General features: G+C 39.4%; 1 protein-coding gene across 1 annotated transcript; it reads left to right on the top strand.

Moving 5' to 3' along the window:
* The first annotated feature begins 4,369 nt into the window (after positions 1-4,369).
* Positions 4,370-14,871, top strand: LOC131702161 (src-like-adapter 2). The gene is made up of 8 exons (XM_059004354.1): positions 4,370-4,654; positions 8,164-8,342; positions 9,114-9,213; positions 9,524-9,610; positions 10,206-10,309; positions 11,626-11,775; positions 12,686-12,818; positions 13,417-14,871. Exons 2-8 carry the CDS (start codon positions 8,228-8,230, stop codon positions 13,562-13,564), a joined length of 837 nt encoding a protein of 278 aa, XP_058860337.1. The 5' UTR covers positions 4,370-4,654; positions 8,164-8,227; the 3' UTR covers positions 13,565-14,871.
* The last annotated feature ends 1,835 nt before the right edge of the window (positions 14,872-16,706 follow it).

Raw genomic sequence — 16,706 nt, 5'->3', positions numbered from 1 at the left:
AGGCCAATAAAAATAGCACAGTCTCCATCTATAATATTAGCCTGCCTCTGTATTAACAGCGTAGAGCACAGAGAGGCGGTTTATATGTTGCAGAGAGAAATGAGACCCCAAAAAAGACCCTATAGGAAGCTTTAAAAAAAATGTAATTACAAATCCAAAAATGTTTCAAACTTTAACATATAACTGAAGCAATTTTGGGGAACTGTTGAATCGGTTATTAGCGTTTTTTGTACATGCAGTAATATTGGTGTAATGTTCCGACCACAACCCCTCTTGTCAAGACAAGATATTACCATAGATTGGATGTAGTAGATTAGTTTATTTTTAGGCATTTCAGATATCATCACATGCACTGTCTGTATCTATGTATATTTATATGTGTGTGTGTGTGTAGCAGTGTAGCGTGATTAAATGGTGCCAGGTAAACAATTTCTAGGTAAAATTGCCCTTCCAATATAAACTGTGATCTCGAGAGAAAAGTCCAGGTTCCTTTTTTCTCATCCCAGGAAACTTTTTTTTTTTTTCCCCACACACATTAACCAATCTGACTTTATTTCCTATAAATTATTTATTTTTATTTTTTGTTTGCCTTGCAGCAGACACCCGTGCTGAAAAGGAGTCAAACCTCCACGCATGTGAGGCTGTCATGTTGTGATCTCCTCCTCACAGGGTGGTGATTAAAATCACTCCCCCACTTCACACCACAGTCACCCAAGAGCACTGTAACAGCAGGTCAGTCACAGTACCAATCAACTGGCCTCAACACGCTAGGACTACCATTAATCACACAGAGATCAGCTCGAAAACTATTGCTTTCAATATAGGGAAGAAAGTTACATCTAAGCAAGATCTTAAAAATTTAAGGCACAAGAATAATGTTTATTTTAATTTTGGTTCCTAGCGAGTGTCTGTGACGAGATTCACCCCTCACACCCTCCTACATTATTCAGTAGCCTGCCGCCCCTGGTCAACCCCACTGAGAGCTGAGAGAAGGAGTCTGGTGAATCCCCAGGGGCTGTTGTTTGACAATGGTGACGTCAGTCCCTTGTGTAATGACCTCAAAGAAACAAACACGCAGCAGTCACGGGGAAGACAAACTGCAGCCTCATCTTCTATAATTTTGTACAGCAGAAGAACCTTTTACTGAACAACTGTTTGTGCTAGAGACTTGTGTTAGGTGCCATTTAAAAAAAAAAGTTCCAGCAATTTACAGGTCATGTCACCGAGGTATTGTTTTTAGTTCGCAATGGAAGGGATAGGTTAGGTTTGATACCCAACACATGTCTCCAGCCCCAGTAGTAATTGAGTAAAAAGTTGATTTAAAGGCTGGAGGGGACCAAATTATGACTTTCCTATAACTTGACCCTTTGACCCGATTAGGATGAAAAGTTAACCCTTGTAAATCGCAGGTGGTAATGTGCTAACTTGGGTGCTTTGTCATGGAGCGACCCTGTCTGCACATGTAAAAATGTAAGCTCTATTTGTATAGGTTTTTTTCATATCAAAAATGAGTTTGGTGGACATACACTGAATATTTTATGGTTCCCTAGTAGTCGACCCTGAGTAGTCCTCATGGCTGTTCTGAGACAAGCTGAAACACACACCCTGAATTCACAGCACTGCCTCAGATCAGATAAAAAAAAAAAAATTAAAAAAAATTATGTTCATTTCCTCTACAATTCTATACCATTTAGGCTATTAAAATGATTCTGAACAGACGGTCCTCCAAGCAACTGTGTTAAGTATCTAATATAACAGCGACTGCTGTCTATATTGTTGCAGACGTCTTTCATACGGCACTTGTGAGTTTGTCTGCAGCCCTGTTAGTCATAACCCCCTTTCATTAGACTGTGTATTACTTCAACCAAACTATTATTAACTGAAAAGCCCTGTTCAAGGAAGCTGTGACACCACAGCAGTGACGAGAAAATGAATGGAGTTGCAGCACTGCTCAGCAGGCGATGCCAGTGTTGATAAGCACGCTATTTTGAGTTCAGACACCACTTGCGACACACTTCTTCTCCTGGTTCCACACGATACCCTCTCAGCAGACCTTCCTCGTGGCATCTGTGCGTTTGCTGGGTGGAAATAGTGGTGCGGCACGCCACATAGCCAATCGCTAATATTTACTGTGTATGTCATCAAGTATTAGATTAAATTTGTTTCCAGAACAAACAGTTTGAGTCATTAATCGTAAAGGAATTTTTTTTTTTTTTTTAAGGTAATTCTGCCTCCACGCTAGCGTGCTCTTTCGTATATTGGGTGAAATTATTAGTTTATTAGTGGGAAATCATCATAAGGAAATAAACATTTGGGTTTTTTTTCAGGTTCCATGTATATAACAATCTCATTTTAATTGTATGTGATCTTCAAATAAAGTATCCCCCAGTAATATGCAAATGGTGAAGAGGTACGGCAGTCAAGCCAAATCGTAATGGTCAGTCTGTAACGTGCGCTCCTTCACAGTTCACAGTGTTTCTGGGGGTTGCTTTGCATGGGTTGAGTGTAATATCATGGGGGGTTTTGTTAGGGTGAGATACAAGGTGCTTGTTATACAAGGCATGTAACCCCATTACATCTCAATCATGAAGGCACTGGCCAAACCATTTGTCTACTTCTGGTAAGGTGCAAGAGGGTCAAGCTAAATCGTCTTTATCGGACACTGCTTAGTTTCCTGTTTTGATTGATAGTTTTGACATTATGGATGAATTACACTGGGGGACACTATATATTTCGAGCAGTGCTATAGGCTGGACAACATAAATGTTCATTGTATACCCAGTGTATGGCCTTTTCAATTTCAAAAGTTCACTTCCAATACAATATACAGTACAAATATATTTTTATATAGTGCCCTTTACGCCATGGTATCCCAGAGCGCTGTGCAAAATTAAAAAAAAAAAAAACGAGAGCTCATATGTACAATACACTCCAGTTACAACCAATTATATAACGGCACATTCAAAAAGGTATGTGTTTAACTTAAAAGAATCTAATGTTTCAACCTGCCTACTGGCAACCAGAATAGAGTTCCAGAAACCAAAAGTTTTGCATTTTCTAATCTCAAAGAACAACTGGAAACATACAGTTTTAGTAGTTCTTGGAGATAGGATGGCCCTAATCCATTACGACTAGGAACATACAGAGTTAGTAGTTCTTGGAGATAGGATGGCCCTAATCCATTACGACTAGGAACATACAGAGTTAGTAGTTCTTGGAGATAGGATGGCCCTAATCCATTAAGAACCTTATAAATTATTACGGCAACTTTTTTAAAATCAATTTGATAACTCAGTGGTAACCAATAAAAGGACCTGAGCACTGCAGTAATGTGTTGAGAAGGACGAGTGTGAAAGCAGCCTGGCAGCTGCGTTCTGAACAAGCTGAAGCCTTCTGAGTTTAGTGATAGATATACCAACAAACAAGGAACTGCAACACCCCTCATTACCCTGTGATGATGGGCCTTCACCTTGCTCCATGTCAAACTGAGTTCCAGCAGAACTTCCACTGGAAATAAAGCAGGGTCATTGTAGGGCTACCATACAGAATATCTTTAAAAAAAAAAATAAGAACAACTAAACTCTTGCATTGCTGGCGTTCATGTTCACACCATGATAAAAGGACTGTAACTAAGCCTGGCAAAGCATTGGGATTAGACACAGCATTAGGAATAAACTACATACTGTACAGTATGTTAAATCCACAGTGCCATATGAGCTCAACTTTCTTTTTTCTATTTAAAGTACTGAACTCTATTGGACATACAAGCGCTTCATCTTATCACCAACTCATTTAAAGTAATCTTTGAAGTTATAAAACCACCATGGCAACTCAGATCTACTGACACAGTCTGTATGTGTTGCACATCCTTTTAACAGCTTTATGAAAAAGCACTCCAGTAAAGCATTCTACAGAACTGTGAAACGTTATTGTTGGCAATACTGCAGTAGACTAGAGGTAAGACCTAACGTTTTGACTAATGAATTAAGCTTCGGCTGCCAAATCTACCCTAGAAAACCACCTTTCCAACCCATGGTGGATGAGACAGTATTAAAAATGAATAAAAGTACAGGCTTGGATTTCAGATGAAAAGAGGGGATAGCCTCAGCTTGCCTTCCCCATTGTCCACCTCTGTTTTTGAGGTTTTCTCTTGTGGTCGTGAACTTTGCTTCTAGTTTGAATGTACCACACACTCTTGGTAAACAACAGAGCATTCAGTGGAACAAACAATAAACACGTCTGCTGGTTTGTGGTGTGAGACACAAACAAGGCATGATCCGAGCAGGAGGCTCATGAAGGCACATCACTACTGTCGTCACAGGAAATTCACTTTGAGAGCGAGGCAGGCCCACAGATAGGGACAGAGAAGCAGAAACTAACCAGCCCCCAGCTGTGCAAAGGCAGTGCTGCTCTGGCTTTGCGTCAGCTCACACCTGCACACTGAACCTCAGAGGAACAAGTAAGAGGAGGACCTCAGAACTTCAAACTGTATAAGAGGACTTGAGAGAGAGTGTGGAGAGCACACACACACACACACACACACACACACAGGCACACACACAGAGGAATACAGTGTCTACCGACTGAGGATAAAGGACAGGACAGCTGAAGAAACACAGCATTACACCCAGAACAACTGAAAGGGTACAATGATGTAAGTATAAATATTCTTTTTTTTTTTTTTTTAAGCTTACTGATGTTGCATGTTACACTAGTGAACTGCTGCCACTAGTTATAAAAATGTTATAGACCTCAAACTACATCATGCTGGATCTGTGTGTGTGGTTTTATGTAACACATTACATCATCTTTAATATTTGGACATGTATACACATAAACCTGCGTGATATTCTCCAAAACTTTTTTTTTTGTGCAAAGCTGCTAGACTCAAAAGAGCCAGTGTTCTTGGGTTTTCAAAAAGTGTGACAAGGTGTGTATATCTCACAAAAAGAATGTCAGTGCCTGGGTAGGGAAGGAATAGGGGGACTCGCTGTGGTTTTAATTTCACTCTACTAACACACTTGAAAGCACAGTGTAATTTCACAGAAGCATTACCCGTTTCCAAAGAGTTTTGATTTGCAATAACAGGCTGTATAATTCTCAGCCCTGACAGCCTCTGCAGTGATAAGAAACAGATCTGTGCATTGATTCTTATATCAGCGCTTTGCATTGTTCCACAGTTAAACAGGAATCAAGTATCAGTTTGCAGGTATTTTTGTGCTAGGACGGTGGTAGTTGTGTTCTATTCACTATTTCACTCTATTTTGAATGCATTACTAAGGAAATGTTGCACCATCAATTGTTTGGTTGGCATTTATTAGATTTTTCCTTAATGCTGTAAGAACAGTTGGGGCTATTGTGAAGCAAATAACACTTTGTGGGGCTTGACATAGCTGTTTTTTAAAATCTTTTTTCCCAGCAACCAGAGCAACAAAAATATACGTACGTGTTTTAACACAGCCTCTCGGTTAAGACTCGTTTGCACCCTTTAAAATAGCAGACCCAGACACAGAACATACTTTTTAAATCACTTTCATTATTTACAGAAAATAAAACAAAAACTCCCATCGGAGTGCTAAACTAAACGTTTCTTCACTCTTAACTAACACACTGGACGGCTAAGCAGTTTACCAACCAAAAAAACACTTGCTTCACATACAGTTTGCAAGTTACCACACTTCACAAGGTTCACACAGTACCTTTTTTTTTATTTTATTATTATTTTTTTTTTTCCCCCACCACACAGAACTTTTGGTCTTTCCACTCAGACCTTGGCTTCACACAGACAGCCCAGGCCACCCATTTTAACCTGTTTATATACCTGCTTGCTAATTAAAGGCAGGTGACACTAATTAAATTAATAACACAATTAAACAAATAATCAATTACACCTGTGGATGTGCAAACACAGCCACAAAACCCACATTTTCACATTTATTTGGCAGGGATAGAAATAAACCCCATCCCTGCCAACCACCACCAACCCATAATCCAACACTTTATATACAGGCAGGGATCTGCCCTGCCACAGTATATCTCATTGTTAGTATTTTAAAGAATAACATGTGATTGCTGTGGCAACAATTTCCCCCTTTACATCAAATATTTTTTTAAAACTGCAAACTGCAATAAAATACAACCTCTGCCGTAAGAGCGTCAGTAGGAGCCTGCAATGTGTTTAAACGGTCCTGACTGGGATTAGGGTCCCCACCTGTCCCTGCTTTGCTAAATAAGTCATGATAATATTACTGCAATAGACGCGCACTATTAATCGGTTGTCAGTACTATAATAATAATATTATCAATGTTGCCTATTTGATGGCTCTAGATAGTTTAAACTTTTAGCAATAGCCCTTCTGTTCACATGTCCCTATTTTTGTACCTCAGAGGTGGCAACCCTAGATGGGATACATGTGGCTCTTCCTCAGTGATTACAGCCTCTTCCAGGAATTTGGGTATTACCATAAAACTTTCACGAATCTCTATAAAGTCCTGCATTTTGATGCAGTCTAACTACAGCCCTTTCACTTGAGTTTTGTGGCAAGTTGTTTTCAAGAATGTGTTCTAATAAACCAATAAGCATTTGTCCGAGGTATTCTGTTTGACGTAGTTAAAAAAAGCAACAAAAACCAAAATTGGACCGCGAAGCATCTAAAAAAGAGGTCTTGCTGCTCTTGGCCGTCAATCCAGAGGCTATTTCTAAAACCCCAGTGCTCCTCACACCACCCCCTCACATTAGCAGCTGTATTTTGTAAGGCCTGAGGTTGGAAAACTCGGTTTTGTAAAAAAGCTTCAAGCAGCGGTTATCTACATCCTCCAAGCAAGTTCGAGAAACTTTCAGATTCAACACAGCAGCGGAAAAAATATGCCATTGTATAGCATATTTCTAGAGTATAACTTTATACAAAATGTTCATTTAGTTTTTAGTGTTGAATCTGCAATCAAAGCACAGTGGTATTATTATTATTATTATTATTATTATTGAAGCTTTGGATGCCTCAATTCTCCCACTGTGTAAAATTGTAGGGTCTTGGTACATAGAGGATTGCTCTATCCTTGATGCACATGGTGTACCATACTAGTTCAAAGTAGAACATGGTAAGGACACTTTCCAGAAATATAAATATTCAACAGTTCTGCAATACATTCTGCCGGTCTTTATCTTTACCGCTCCCATTGTAGCAAAGGATGCAACTTGCCGTCAAATGCATTCATTCAGTTCAGTCAAGTTTACTGACTGTAAAAGCAGGAGAGGGTTTATTTCAGGAGGCTGTTCAATAAATACAACTGAATAGTGTACATGTAAGTCATTGGCTAATCATACCAGTGCCACCTTTCCAACCTGTTATATTAAATACTCTTGTATAACACGTTTTCTGAAAGAGCACATCAATCAAGTGCCAGTTCCAATGTAGCTGTTGCTCTAGAAGTCTCTGTAATGGAATTGAATCAGTCAAGTTTCCCCTTTTCACAGTATTTCACCCAGATGTGTTGAATCAGGTGGCTTCAGCAAGGCTGGCCTTTCTTTCAGGACTCAGTGTGAGGCTGTAGAATGCGGTAGACCTGCAGAGTGATACAAGGTTATGAGAGAGCTAAATATACTCCAGTGAAGCTTTGTGTAAATGACCGCAGCCTCTTCTACTCTCTGCTCTCAGGCTGAAATGTTTAGCAACTTATAATAAAGACAAGTGGGTTTTTGTTTTCAATGCACATGAGAAATTAGGTTTTAACACATTTGCATCAAAGGTGCTAATTCAGTTTAAGAGTAACTTACAGCATTTACGGTCATTCTCAGATATATGCACCCGTTGTTTATAACCTCACACTTGTCACATTTTGTCTTTGTAATAGTAAGAGAAAAGGAACACATAGCCACAAATTATAAGGGCAGGAGACTTTTTAAAAGTTGTTTAAGATGCCTAATCAAAGCTCAAAGGGATCTAACATTTTCACACGAGTGCCTATTGTTTCAATATCACTGATTACTGACCGGGAATTGTAATTCTCAACCCCAGAGGTTTTCATGCATGTAGGTATATAAAGAAATGACAAATTGAGGTGTTCTAATACATTAGCGCACTGCTGTGTGTATGTATGTGTGTATATATATAGTGTATATATCTTGTACAAGAGACATGGAGGAGATGTTTGCGCTTCCTTCAGCCCACAGAGCCAGCATCAGCGTGTTGTGAGTTTGTGATCAGCAGCCAGTGGAATCCAGCGTGAGATGGGAAGTCGTCCCACTAAAGCAAGGCGCAGCTCTTCCTTGCAGTCCAGCTCAACCAACCAGCAGACAGCCTCCACTCCACAGCAGAACAACATGACCCTGCCCTGCACCACAGGTGAGGATCAGCCACTGCCACACACTGCTTATACCAGTCCTGGCACTCAGGGATCACTATCCAAATACTGCAGCCCCTAAACTCATAATGCAGTGTGGACCTCAAGTTAATGTATCTTATTAACAGTGAGGCTAAGAAGATGGGGGTCAACAGATCTGCCAGAATGGGAGAAACACCAGCAGAATGTACTAAACCTGTTTCTGTTGAGTTCGAAATAAAAGCAGGGCAGGTTTAGAAATATGTCACAAGATAGGCTTGAATCATATTTCTTTTATCTTAATAAACTGTTTCGCTGGAGGACAAAGGAACCATTCGGTTCATTTTGTGCTTTTAAATGTCTTCGCCATGAATGTATTGATGTTTACCATTGCATGCAAACTCTGGACTGGAATTATAAAAAAATAAATTCAAAAAAAAGAATTGGTTGCACAAACTGTTTCAGAGAAACTTGTTGTGACTAAACACATTTTCTTTTAATAGCATGCATTTCGATCAGATAAAAGATATGCATGAAGACAGACCACGTATACAGATAGGTCAACAACACGTTTGGTTTATAATTAGCCATAACCTGTCGCATGATGACAAAGCCCGGATGTTGACCCAGTGATATTTCCGTCAGAAAGTAGATGCACATCACACACTTATTAATTTAGCACCGCATTTTATGACAAGGATATGAAGCAAGAAGCATTGTGTCAGTTCTTTTGTTGTTGGTTTTCTCCCGTTAGCTCAGAATGAAGTCTCTAACCTGAAGCTCTTGTTTTGTAGCTGTTAAGAAGTATGTGGCGGTGGCTCTTTACACTTACCCTTCTGGAGGACCGGCAGAGGCTACGGTTCGAGTAGGAGAGAGGCTCAATGTTCTTTCAGAGTAAGTGCAAATAACAATAACATGAAAGCATGCACAGACATTTTGACAATTACAATTTGAAATGCATTCTGTTTAGTGGCTCTTAATGACTGGCTTGAAAAACACTTTTACCCACCCCCTTCTATATGGCAAACCATCATTATCTTAGTCTATGAATAATACACACAGTAGTTCATAACAGCAGTAACCTGTGGTCAACCTAACTTTAAACCACAGCTGGTAAATGGCCCCACAGAACAGTCCCTAGAGGTACTGTACTTTTTTATTTCCCATAGTATTAGGCCAAAACTAAACAGTTATTTTATTGTAGGGAAGGCGACTGGTGGAAAGTGTCCTCTTCAGCAACAGGCAAAGAAGGCTACATACCGAGCAACTACGCAGCCAAAGTGTATCAGAGGTAAGCAAAGCAAAGTGCTGTCCAATATAGTTCTACTGTAGCATGGGCTGAGACGTGTGGTTAAGCCTGGCAAGAAACCATGAGATACTGTAATGCTTAGGACAGTATACTTCAGAGAAGTGCAGCATAATGACCAGTCTGTTTTCATGTCCCATAACATAGAATGATAATGTTAACTGAAGACATTGAGAATGTTATATGCTTCCTTTGGTATTACTATGTATCCATGTCTACAATGATAAGATACCTCTTCTATGTTGGCCATCTGTCTATTAAGACCAACTTTCCCAGCCCCTTCGGTAGTTGGAACAGAGGTCCCATGTATAAGACATTGACCTATTTCCATGAATGACTAGTTAGTTCTTGTGTAAGTGGGGTGAACTAGTCCAGGTAGAACAGACAGCTGCTGAAGTTGCTCAAGTATGTAAGAGTGACATCATACATTCCCCAGTGGGCGACTTCATGACTGTCTGTTAGATTTTCCATAGGCACTGTGCTCTATCGGGGATTCACAGAAGAGGAAAGAGCTCCTCTTGATGCTTCTGCTACCTGTCAGAGCTCACTCACACCTGTCTCCTCTCTCAACCTCCCCCAGGTGGCTCTATGAAGGAATCAGCCGTGACAAGGCAGAGGAGTTGCTGCTCCTACCTTACAACCGGGCCGGGTCTTTTCTGATCCGGGACAGCCAAACCCGCAGAGGTGAGAGTGCCACACTGAGGGCAATGTAACTGCAGCGTAATTAACACATGTGATTTCCCATGAAGTGATTGCATTGCCTATTTAATTCATATGAAGAAGTCATCAATAATGATACATTCAACATGCTGTTGTCCACCCTCTACTGTATCTGTTCATGATGAATTGATGTTAGGTCATTAGAATTGTCAAGAATGTTGATTTCACATGAATATATGACTGCTATTGTATTGTTGAATGGGCCTTTCTGAAGTAATCGTGTACATCGTTACAAAGAGGCATGCTTGGAAAGACCGTGGCTTGCATGATGACTTTAAAGGCCACACTATTATACACTCAAGCAGAGTTTAGTAAGCTGCAGTCAATGCATTTTAATTTACCGAGGCTTTTCACTTACTCTGTTTATTTGCTTTTTTAAAAGTGCTTCTCAGTTAAGCCGGGAGGTTTTGATGAATTGTTACTATCTGACTAATTCTGAACTCCAATGTGATTGATGAAAAACATGTTTGTCATAAAGACAAATAAAGTATGTTAATAAAGCACACCACCTCTCTCTGCTTGCTCGCTGCCTTATCAGTCAGAAACCCACTAAACCACAGTGACACAAACAAAGCCTCCGCTGCCAGATCGAACAAACAAAAGAATAACTGATTTTACTAGATTGTCCCCTCAGAACACAAGCAGTTTTTACATAGCTGATATCAAGTCAGTATTATAAAGCTGTCGCACAGTCATTCTCCAGAGCTCACAGTAACAACAAGGTAACAGCTGCAGCTAAGTGGCACAGAACAGAGGCTAGTGCAGCAGAGACAATAAGAGGAAACCACAGCACAGTAACTGCTGAGGATCCCAGGTGCACACAATATTGACAAGGTTAGAATTAATAAGAGACGATCACACAAAAAAAACAATGCGACATGCAAGCCGATGCATGTAATATGCAGCAGCAGCAATGTGGCTGTGGAGATTGCATTTATCATCTATTATATAGAACACAATGGAAAGATTTAACACTAGCAGAGCCAAACTTCGTCAGCTCATTTCCTTCCTGAGAAATGTGTGCCACTTACGTGTGGATTGTGAAACTCCCGCCTACCAAACTACCTGCAGATAATAACAATAATAAATACTTACCTGCTTCCCATTGCTTATTCACATTTAGTGCAGACTAGGTGACATTATCAACGGGTATTAATTGCCCAGGTGGAAATACAGTTCTCAACATTATTATACAGTATTTAAAAAGAGTCATATTTGAGTTTCTTTCAGGTGTATGGAAAGGAATGTAAAGGAATCACTTTTTTTCTTTTTTTTTTTAGATTCGTATTCGTTGTCGGTGAGGAGGTCCAACAGTTCCGCGTGGGAGTCCATCAAACACTATCGTATCAACCGGCTGGGGAACGGCTGGTTCTACATCTCCGCCCGCCTCACCTTCCCCTCCCTGCAGCACATGGTCGACTATTACACAGGTGAGTGTGAGCGAGGGACCCTGGGTGTGTCAGGGGATCAGGAACACACCGCACGAAACTAGTGACGGAGCAAGAGAGACGAGAAGCTGTGTTATGATATTTCCAGTCATTCCTGTGCATAACGTCTGTTTTGGTATACAAACCGACACCATCTAATGGATCGTGTTTTCTTTTGTACAGCGGGTAATACAGTCTCTGCGCGCAATACCTTCAACGTTACAGTGTCAGCGGGTACCGATTTAAAAATGAAAGTTCCATATGTGGTGTATCTATCCTTTCGAGATTTTGGGTGAGAACCATGAATCGCACCTACTTACAATTAAAAAAGACAAAAATGCTGTACAAGCTGTAAGACAATAGCACACGCACATACAGAACACAAAGACGTATACATTCAAAGGTTAAGATGGGATAATACAGACAGGGGTGGAACATCTGGCCTCACTAGCATGCAAGCTGTTATACTGTATTGCCCTCAACCTCCTCCTCTGAGCGTCTGTTTTTAAGATGGGTCTTTTTCTTCACACCTTCTCTCTTAGTGTTGGTGTCTTCTAGTTAAATTGAGGCTGGAATGAGTCTGTTAGCCGCTGTGGTGGGCGGAGGGAATGGACTGAGTCTCGAGGAACAACGTTTATCAGTTTTTAGTTACAGCTCAAGAGCATTAAAGGAGCTGCTTTTTAAAAAACATGTTTTTACTTAAGAGCAAAACTTTTTTTTTTTTTTAACAGAAAACAGGTTATACAAGGGTGTAGTAAAGAGCAGTATCAATCTCATTTATTTTGCCTCTAGTTTGAGTATTCAGTACCTTTCCATTCTGGTGACTTTGAGGTTATTTGGCTGACGGATATGGTAATATAGAATACTTGTTTAATCTCTAGTCATGACATTTGGTTTCTGCCCTTCTCTACAGAATCAGGAGAGGGTCTGTGCTGCACTCTGAATGAACCATGCTACATCCAGGGCTCCAATAACGTCCCCGTTCAGAACATACCGGAGCCCATAACCGTGAGGAAGCCCACCCTCAACTGGAAGGATGTGGACAGGTACGCAAACCCCCCTCCCCCTAGACACCACAAAGCTCATTACAGATGATCCACAAACAAAACAACTGGGCCCACCTGCGTACAAACAACCTGCCCCTGTACAGTCACTGATTTGAAAAAAATCACAACACAAGCTTCTGTTGATGTAATTTGATACATTACATTTATATTTGACTTTTGCAGTTAACAAAATTAGAGTAAGTTATCATCACAGTATAGTTAAAGAGAACATTGAAATAACAGACAGTTAAAAAGGCTTAAAACAAAATTACAAAAGTAGCCTGTCCTCAAATGAAGACAATGGCACTTAATGGGTTAAAAACTTATTCATAGTGAGAAGTTTATTGTTTATTGTTATTCCAGCTAGAAGTTATAGCCGTTCTTTCATTTTTGAGTTTGCTAATAAAATGAAAACATTTGCAGACGGTAGAACATGGTGCAGAAGAAATATTGGCTACTGTGGCTAAAATGATTTCCCCTTAAGAAGTTTTTATCTTTTGATTCTAATGTGACTCTACTGAGGAAAGTCAGATGATCTATACAGACTACATGCCTGATGGAACCATGTTAAGTGTTCCTTTACGTTCTCTCTTTGTAGCTCCATGTTGTTCGGTACAGACAAAGAAGGCACAGAGGACTCCCTGGTGAGCGAGGGTCTGCGTGAAGCCATTAACTCTTACCTGTACATGACGGAGGAGAGGGGATCTGACCAGGGGGGCTGCAGCAACAGCTGGAAGACATGCTGAGCAATGACAGGGTGCAAAAAAAAAAAAAGGAACATAATAACTGATAATTTTGCATGGCTCACACTGCGCCCAGTGACCAAATTAAGTAACTGTGGTTCCTTAGATGAAGGAACTTTCAAGATGAAGCTGAATGTCATCCCGGATCTCCAAGACCAACAGACAAGTAGAGTGAAGCTTTGAACGAGAAGATTACAGACTGCAGAAAAACTAGATACTATTCGTTCTCATTGCTAGCACTATTATTGTCCAGCAAGCCAAAAGCCTCCTTGAGAGACCTGACAAGGGCTCTGGGATCCTTCCCCCCTCTCCTCTATAATGAGGCATGGTCTGGAGGGTCTTTGACATTCACAAGGCAGGAGAGAGCCCCATTCTATGGACACCCACACACGTCTTCATGCTTTTCTTGGACAGTTGGCTTATGGTTCAGTTTACCCCAGAGCAAGCCTATTTCACGTAATCGATCTGTATAGTGATTACATGCTTGTTAAACATAATGTGATCCAGGAGGTATGCAGCCCTTAAAATAAAATAAAAAATCGCAATCAGTGGCTTTTATCTGTTTAACAAAAGGTTGCATTAAAAGGGAGTCATATATGGCATAATATCCTCTCAGCTGTAGATGTTTTTGTAATGTGGCACAATCTCTGGTTGAGCCCTGCTTGGCTGTTTGCTTCTTCAGAGATGTTTCAGCCACAGGAAGCAGGTCAACTCTCACAGGAAATGGCCGAGATACCATGTACTACTAAGTGGAAAGTCTGATGTCATTGCAAGCATTCAGGCCTTGGCGTGACCACTGAACCCTTGGTGTGAGCAACCGAACAAATGAAACAAGCTGCCGGAGCAGGCATAAAATGAAATGCATGCTAATTAAGTGGCACCACAGTGTTTAGCAATGATTCGTAAAGGCTTAGTTACAGGCTGATAATATAAACCGCATGTAATTCCTATTTGTTATTTCATAACACTCAATCACTTGTCAAAACATTTCTACTAGACTGACAAGTTTTAATCGTGAATCTGTTTTAAAGTAATGTAAAAGTGAAATGACAGAAGGGGATTATGTTCTGTACTCATTTAAAACCACAGCAGTGTGTTTGTTACGGGAAAGAATTCAATACTTTCTATTGGGTTTTTTATTTCATTTTATTTTTTATCATGACTTTGTTTTATTTTTATCAAGTGGGGCAGATACATTTGAAAATTGTGACCCTTTCATTGAAGTTTGCTGGGGTGAGGTGTAAACTTGAGATTATCTTGTGTACATATTAACTTGTATATAAACTAATAATAAATTATTTCTAATAAAAAGACACAATCTCTTCTTTGTTTTCAATAATAAAGTTTTATGCAAAAAGTCACAACTGAGAGCATCTATTTTAGAAGAATTACCAGTAAAAAACAAAACAATTAATAGAGTGTACTTAATGACAGAAATAGACATTATGAGCTCCCATTGCATTGTACTTTGAGCCATTTCTGGTTTTACTGTGAACCTTTATGGTTGTTTGCAGCTTTGAATCATATTTATTTACTGGTTTAAGCAGTGCAAATGTGATATATTTAACTCTTGCTTCATGCTAGATATAGATCTAATAACATCAGCCTGGCTCCGTTATACTATTTACATTTTTTATTAGTTTGCATATGATTGTATTCAAAAACCACACTGGTAGAAAAAAAAGGCAGCGTGATTAGAATTGTTTCATTCCATATCCTCACTAACGGTTTCCAATTCAGTAACCCCTCAACGTTCTGAACCATATATATATATATATATATATATATATATATATATATATATATATATATATATATATATATATATATATATATATATATATATATATATATATATATATATATATATATATATATATATATATATATATATATATTTCCACTGCAACAGCAGTTTTATTTCATTTTTTTCATTTTTTTCATGCTCAGATATGCCCTATGACTCCTCAATGAGATAGCCCTGGAAATCGTTAACACACAAAGTACTCTGCGCTCTGTATGGAACCACCTACCTTTAATTCCACCCACCCCAGTTCACCTGGCTGGTGAAAATGCCTTGATCACGCATACTCTTCTTGAACTGTCGCTATTGAGAGAGTTTCCACTATATTTTTTATTATATTATTCCTGACCTCCAGGACACCTCTTGGAAACAAAGCGGCTGCATCCTTTTGAAACCCTTTTCAAAAATAACATCAAAGTAATAAGACGCAAAATGTTCTGCTAAACTTTATTACCAGTTTTCATGCATTAAGATCAGTAAACCTGCCCGTGTTTATACTAGTTACACTGGAGGGTCCAAATACTTACCAAGATACCTCAGAACTTTCATCCACCAATCGGGAAGCTGCATAAGCAAGTACTACCTCACAGTAGATGACCACCATGTAGTTACTTGTTTTTTTAAGAACATAAGAAAGTTTACAAACGACAGGAGGCCATTCAGCCTATCTTGCTCATTTGGTTAGTAGCTTATTCTCATCAAGCAGCTTCTTGAAGGATCCCAGGGTGTCCGCTTCAACAACATTACTGGGGAGTTGGTTCCAGACTCCCACAATTCTCTGTGGAAAAAAATGCCTCCTATTTTGTGTTCAGAATGGGAACATTTCTTCATTTCAGAAACTACACCAGCTTTAGAGACGTGTAGGTTTCATGCAATAATGCTTCAGCCACAAGCAGGTGGAAGTTGTGTACAGACAGTTGCTTTTTCATGGGGTTTCTTGTTGTGTAAGATTTTATTACACTACTGAAGTTTCAAGCAGTTTGCAGTTGTGTACTGACAGTATAATGATCTATAGATACATTATATATATATATATATATATATATATATATATATATATATATATATATATACTACAGTCTAATTATCTAAACAGTCAGAGCCTACAGAACTAAATGGGAGGGCAGACATTAAGCATAGGAAACCTCTCTAAAAAAAATACTGTTTGTTTGGGAATGTGCCATCCCTACATTGAAATGTACTCTGTAGCACTACAATATTTATCATGGTTTCATTTTTACTCGAGGTTTAGAAATTATGTTAAGACAACGGATAACATCTATTGCTATATCAAGAACTCAGACATACAGCACAGTATATCACAGTTTAATTTCCGTAGTC

Source organism: Acipenser ruthenus, chromosome 29 (assembly GCF_902713425.1).
Source record: "Acipenser ruthenus chromosome 29, fAciRut3.2 maternal haplotype, whole genome shotgun sequence".
NCBI lineage: Eukaryota > Metazoa > Chordata > Actinopteri > Acipenseriformes > Acipenseridae > Acipenser > Acipenser ruthenus.
Note: the sequence above shows the minus strand (reverse complement) of the source record. Positions and strands in the feature narration are given on the sequence as shown.

Bases quoted from the DNA above. Each gene is read 5' to 3' on its own strand.
- LOC131702161 (XM_059004354.1), top strand. From the start codon at position 8,228: ATGGGAAGTCGTCCCACTAAAGCAAGGCGCAGCTCTTCCTTGCAGTCC. The intron at 9,611-10,205 runs GTAAGCAAAGCA...AACCTCCCCCAG, and splicing joins GCAGCCAAAGTGTATCAGAG to GTGGCTCTATGAAGGAATCA. The intron at 10,310-11,625 runs GTGAGAGTGCCA...TTTTTTTTTTAG, and splicing joins GGACAGCCAAACCCGCAGAG to ATTCGTATTCGTTGTCGGTG.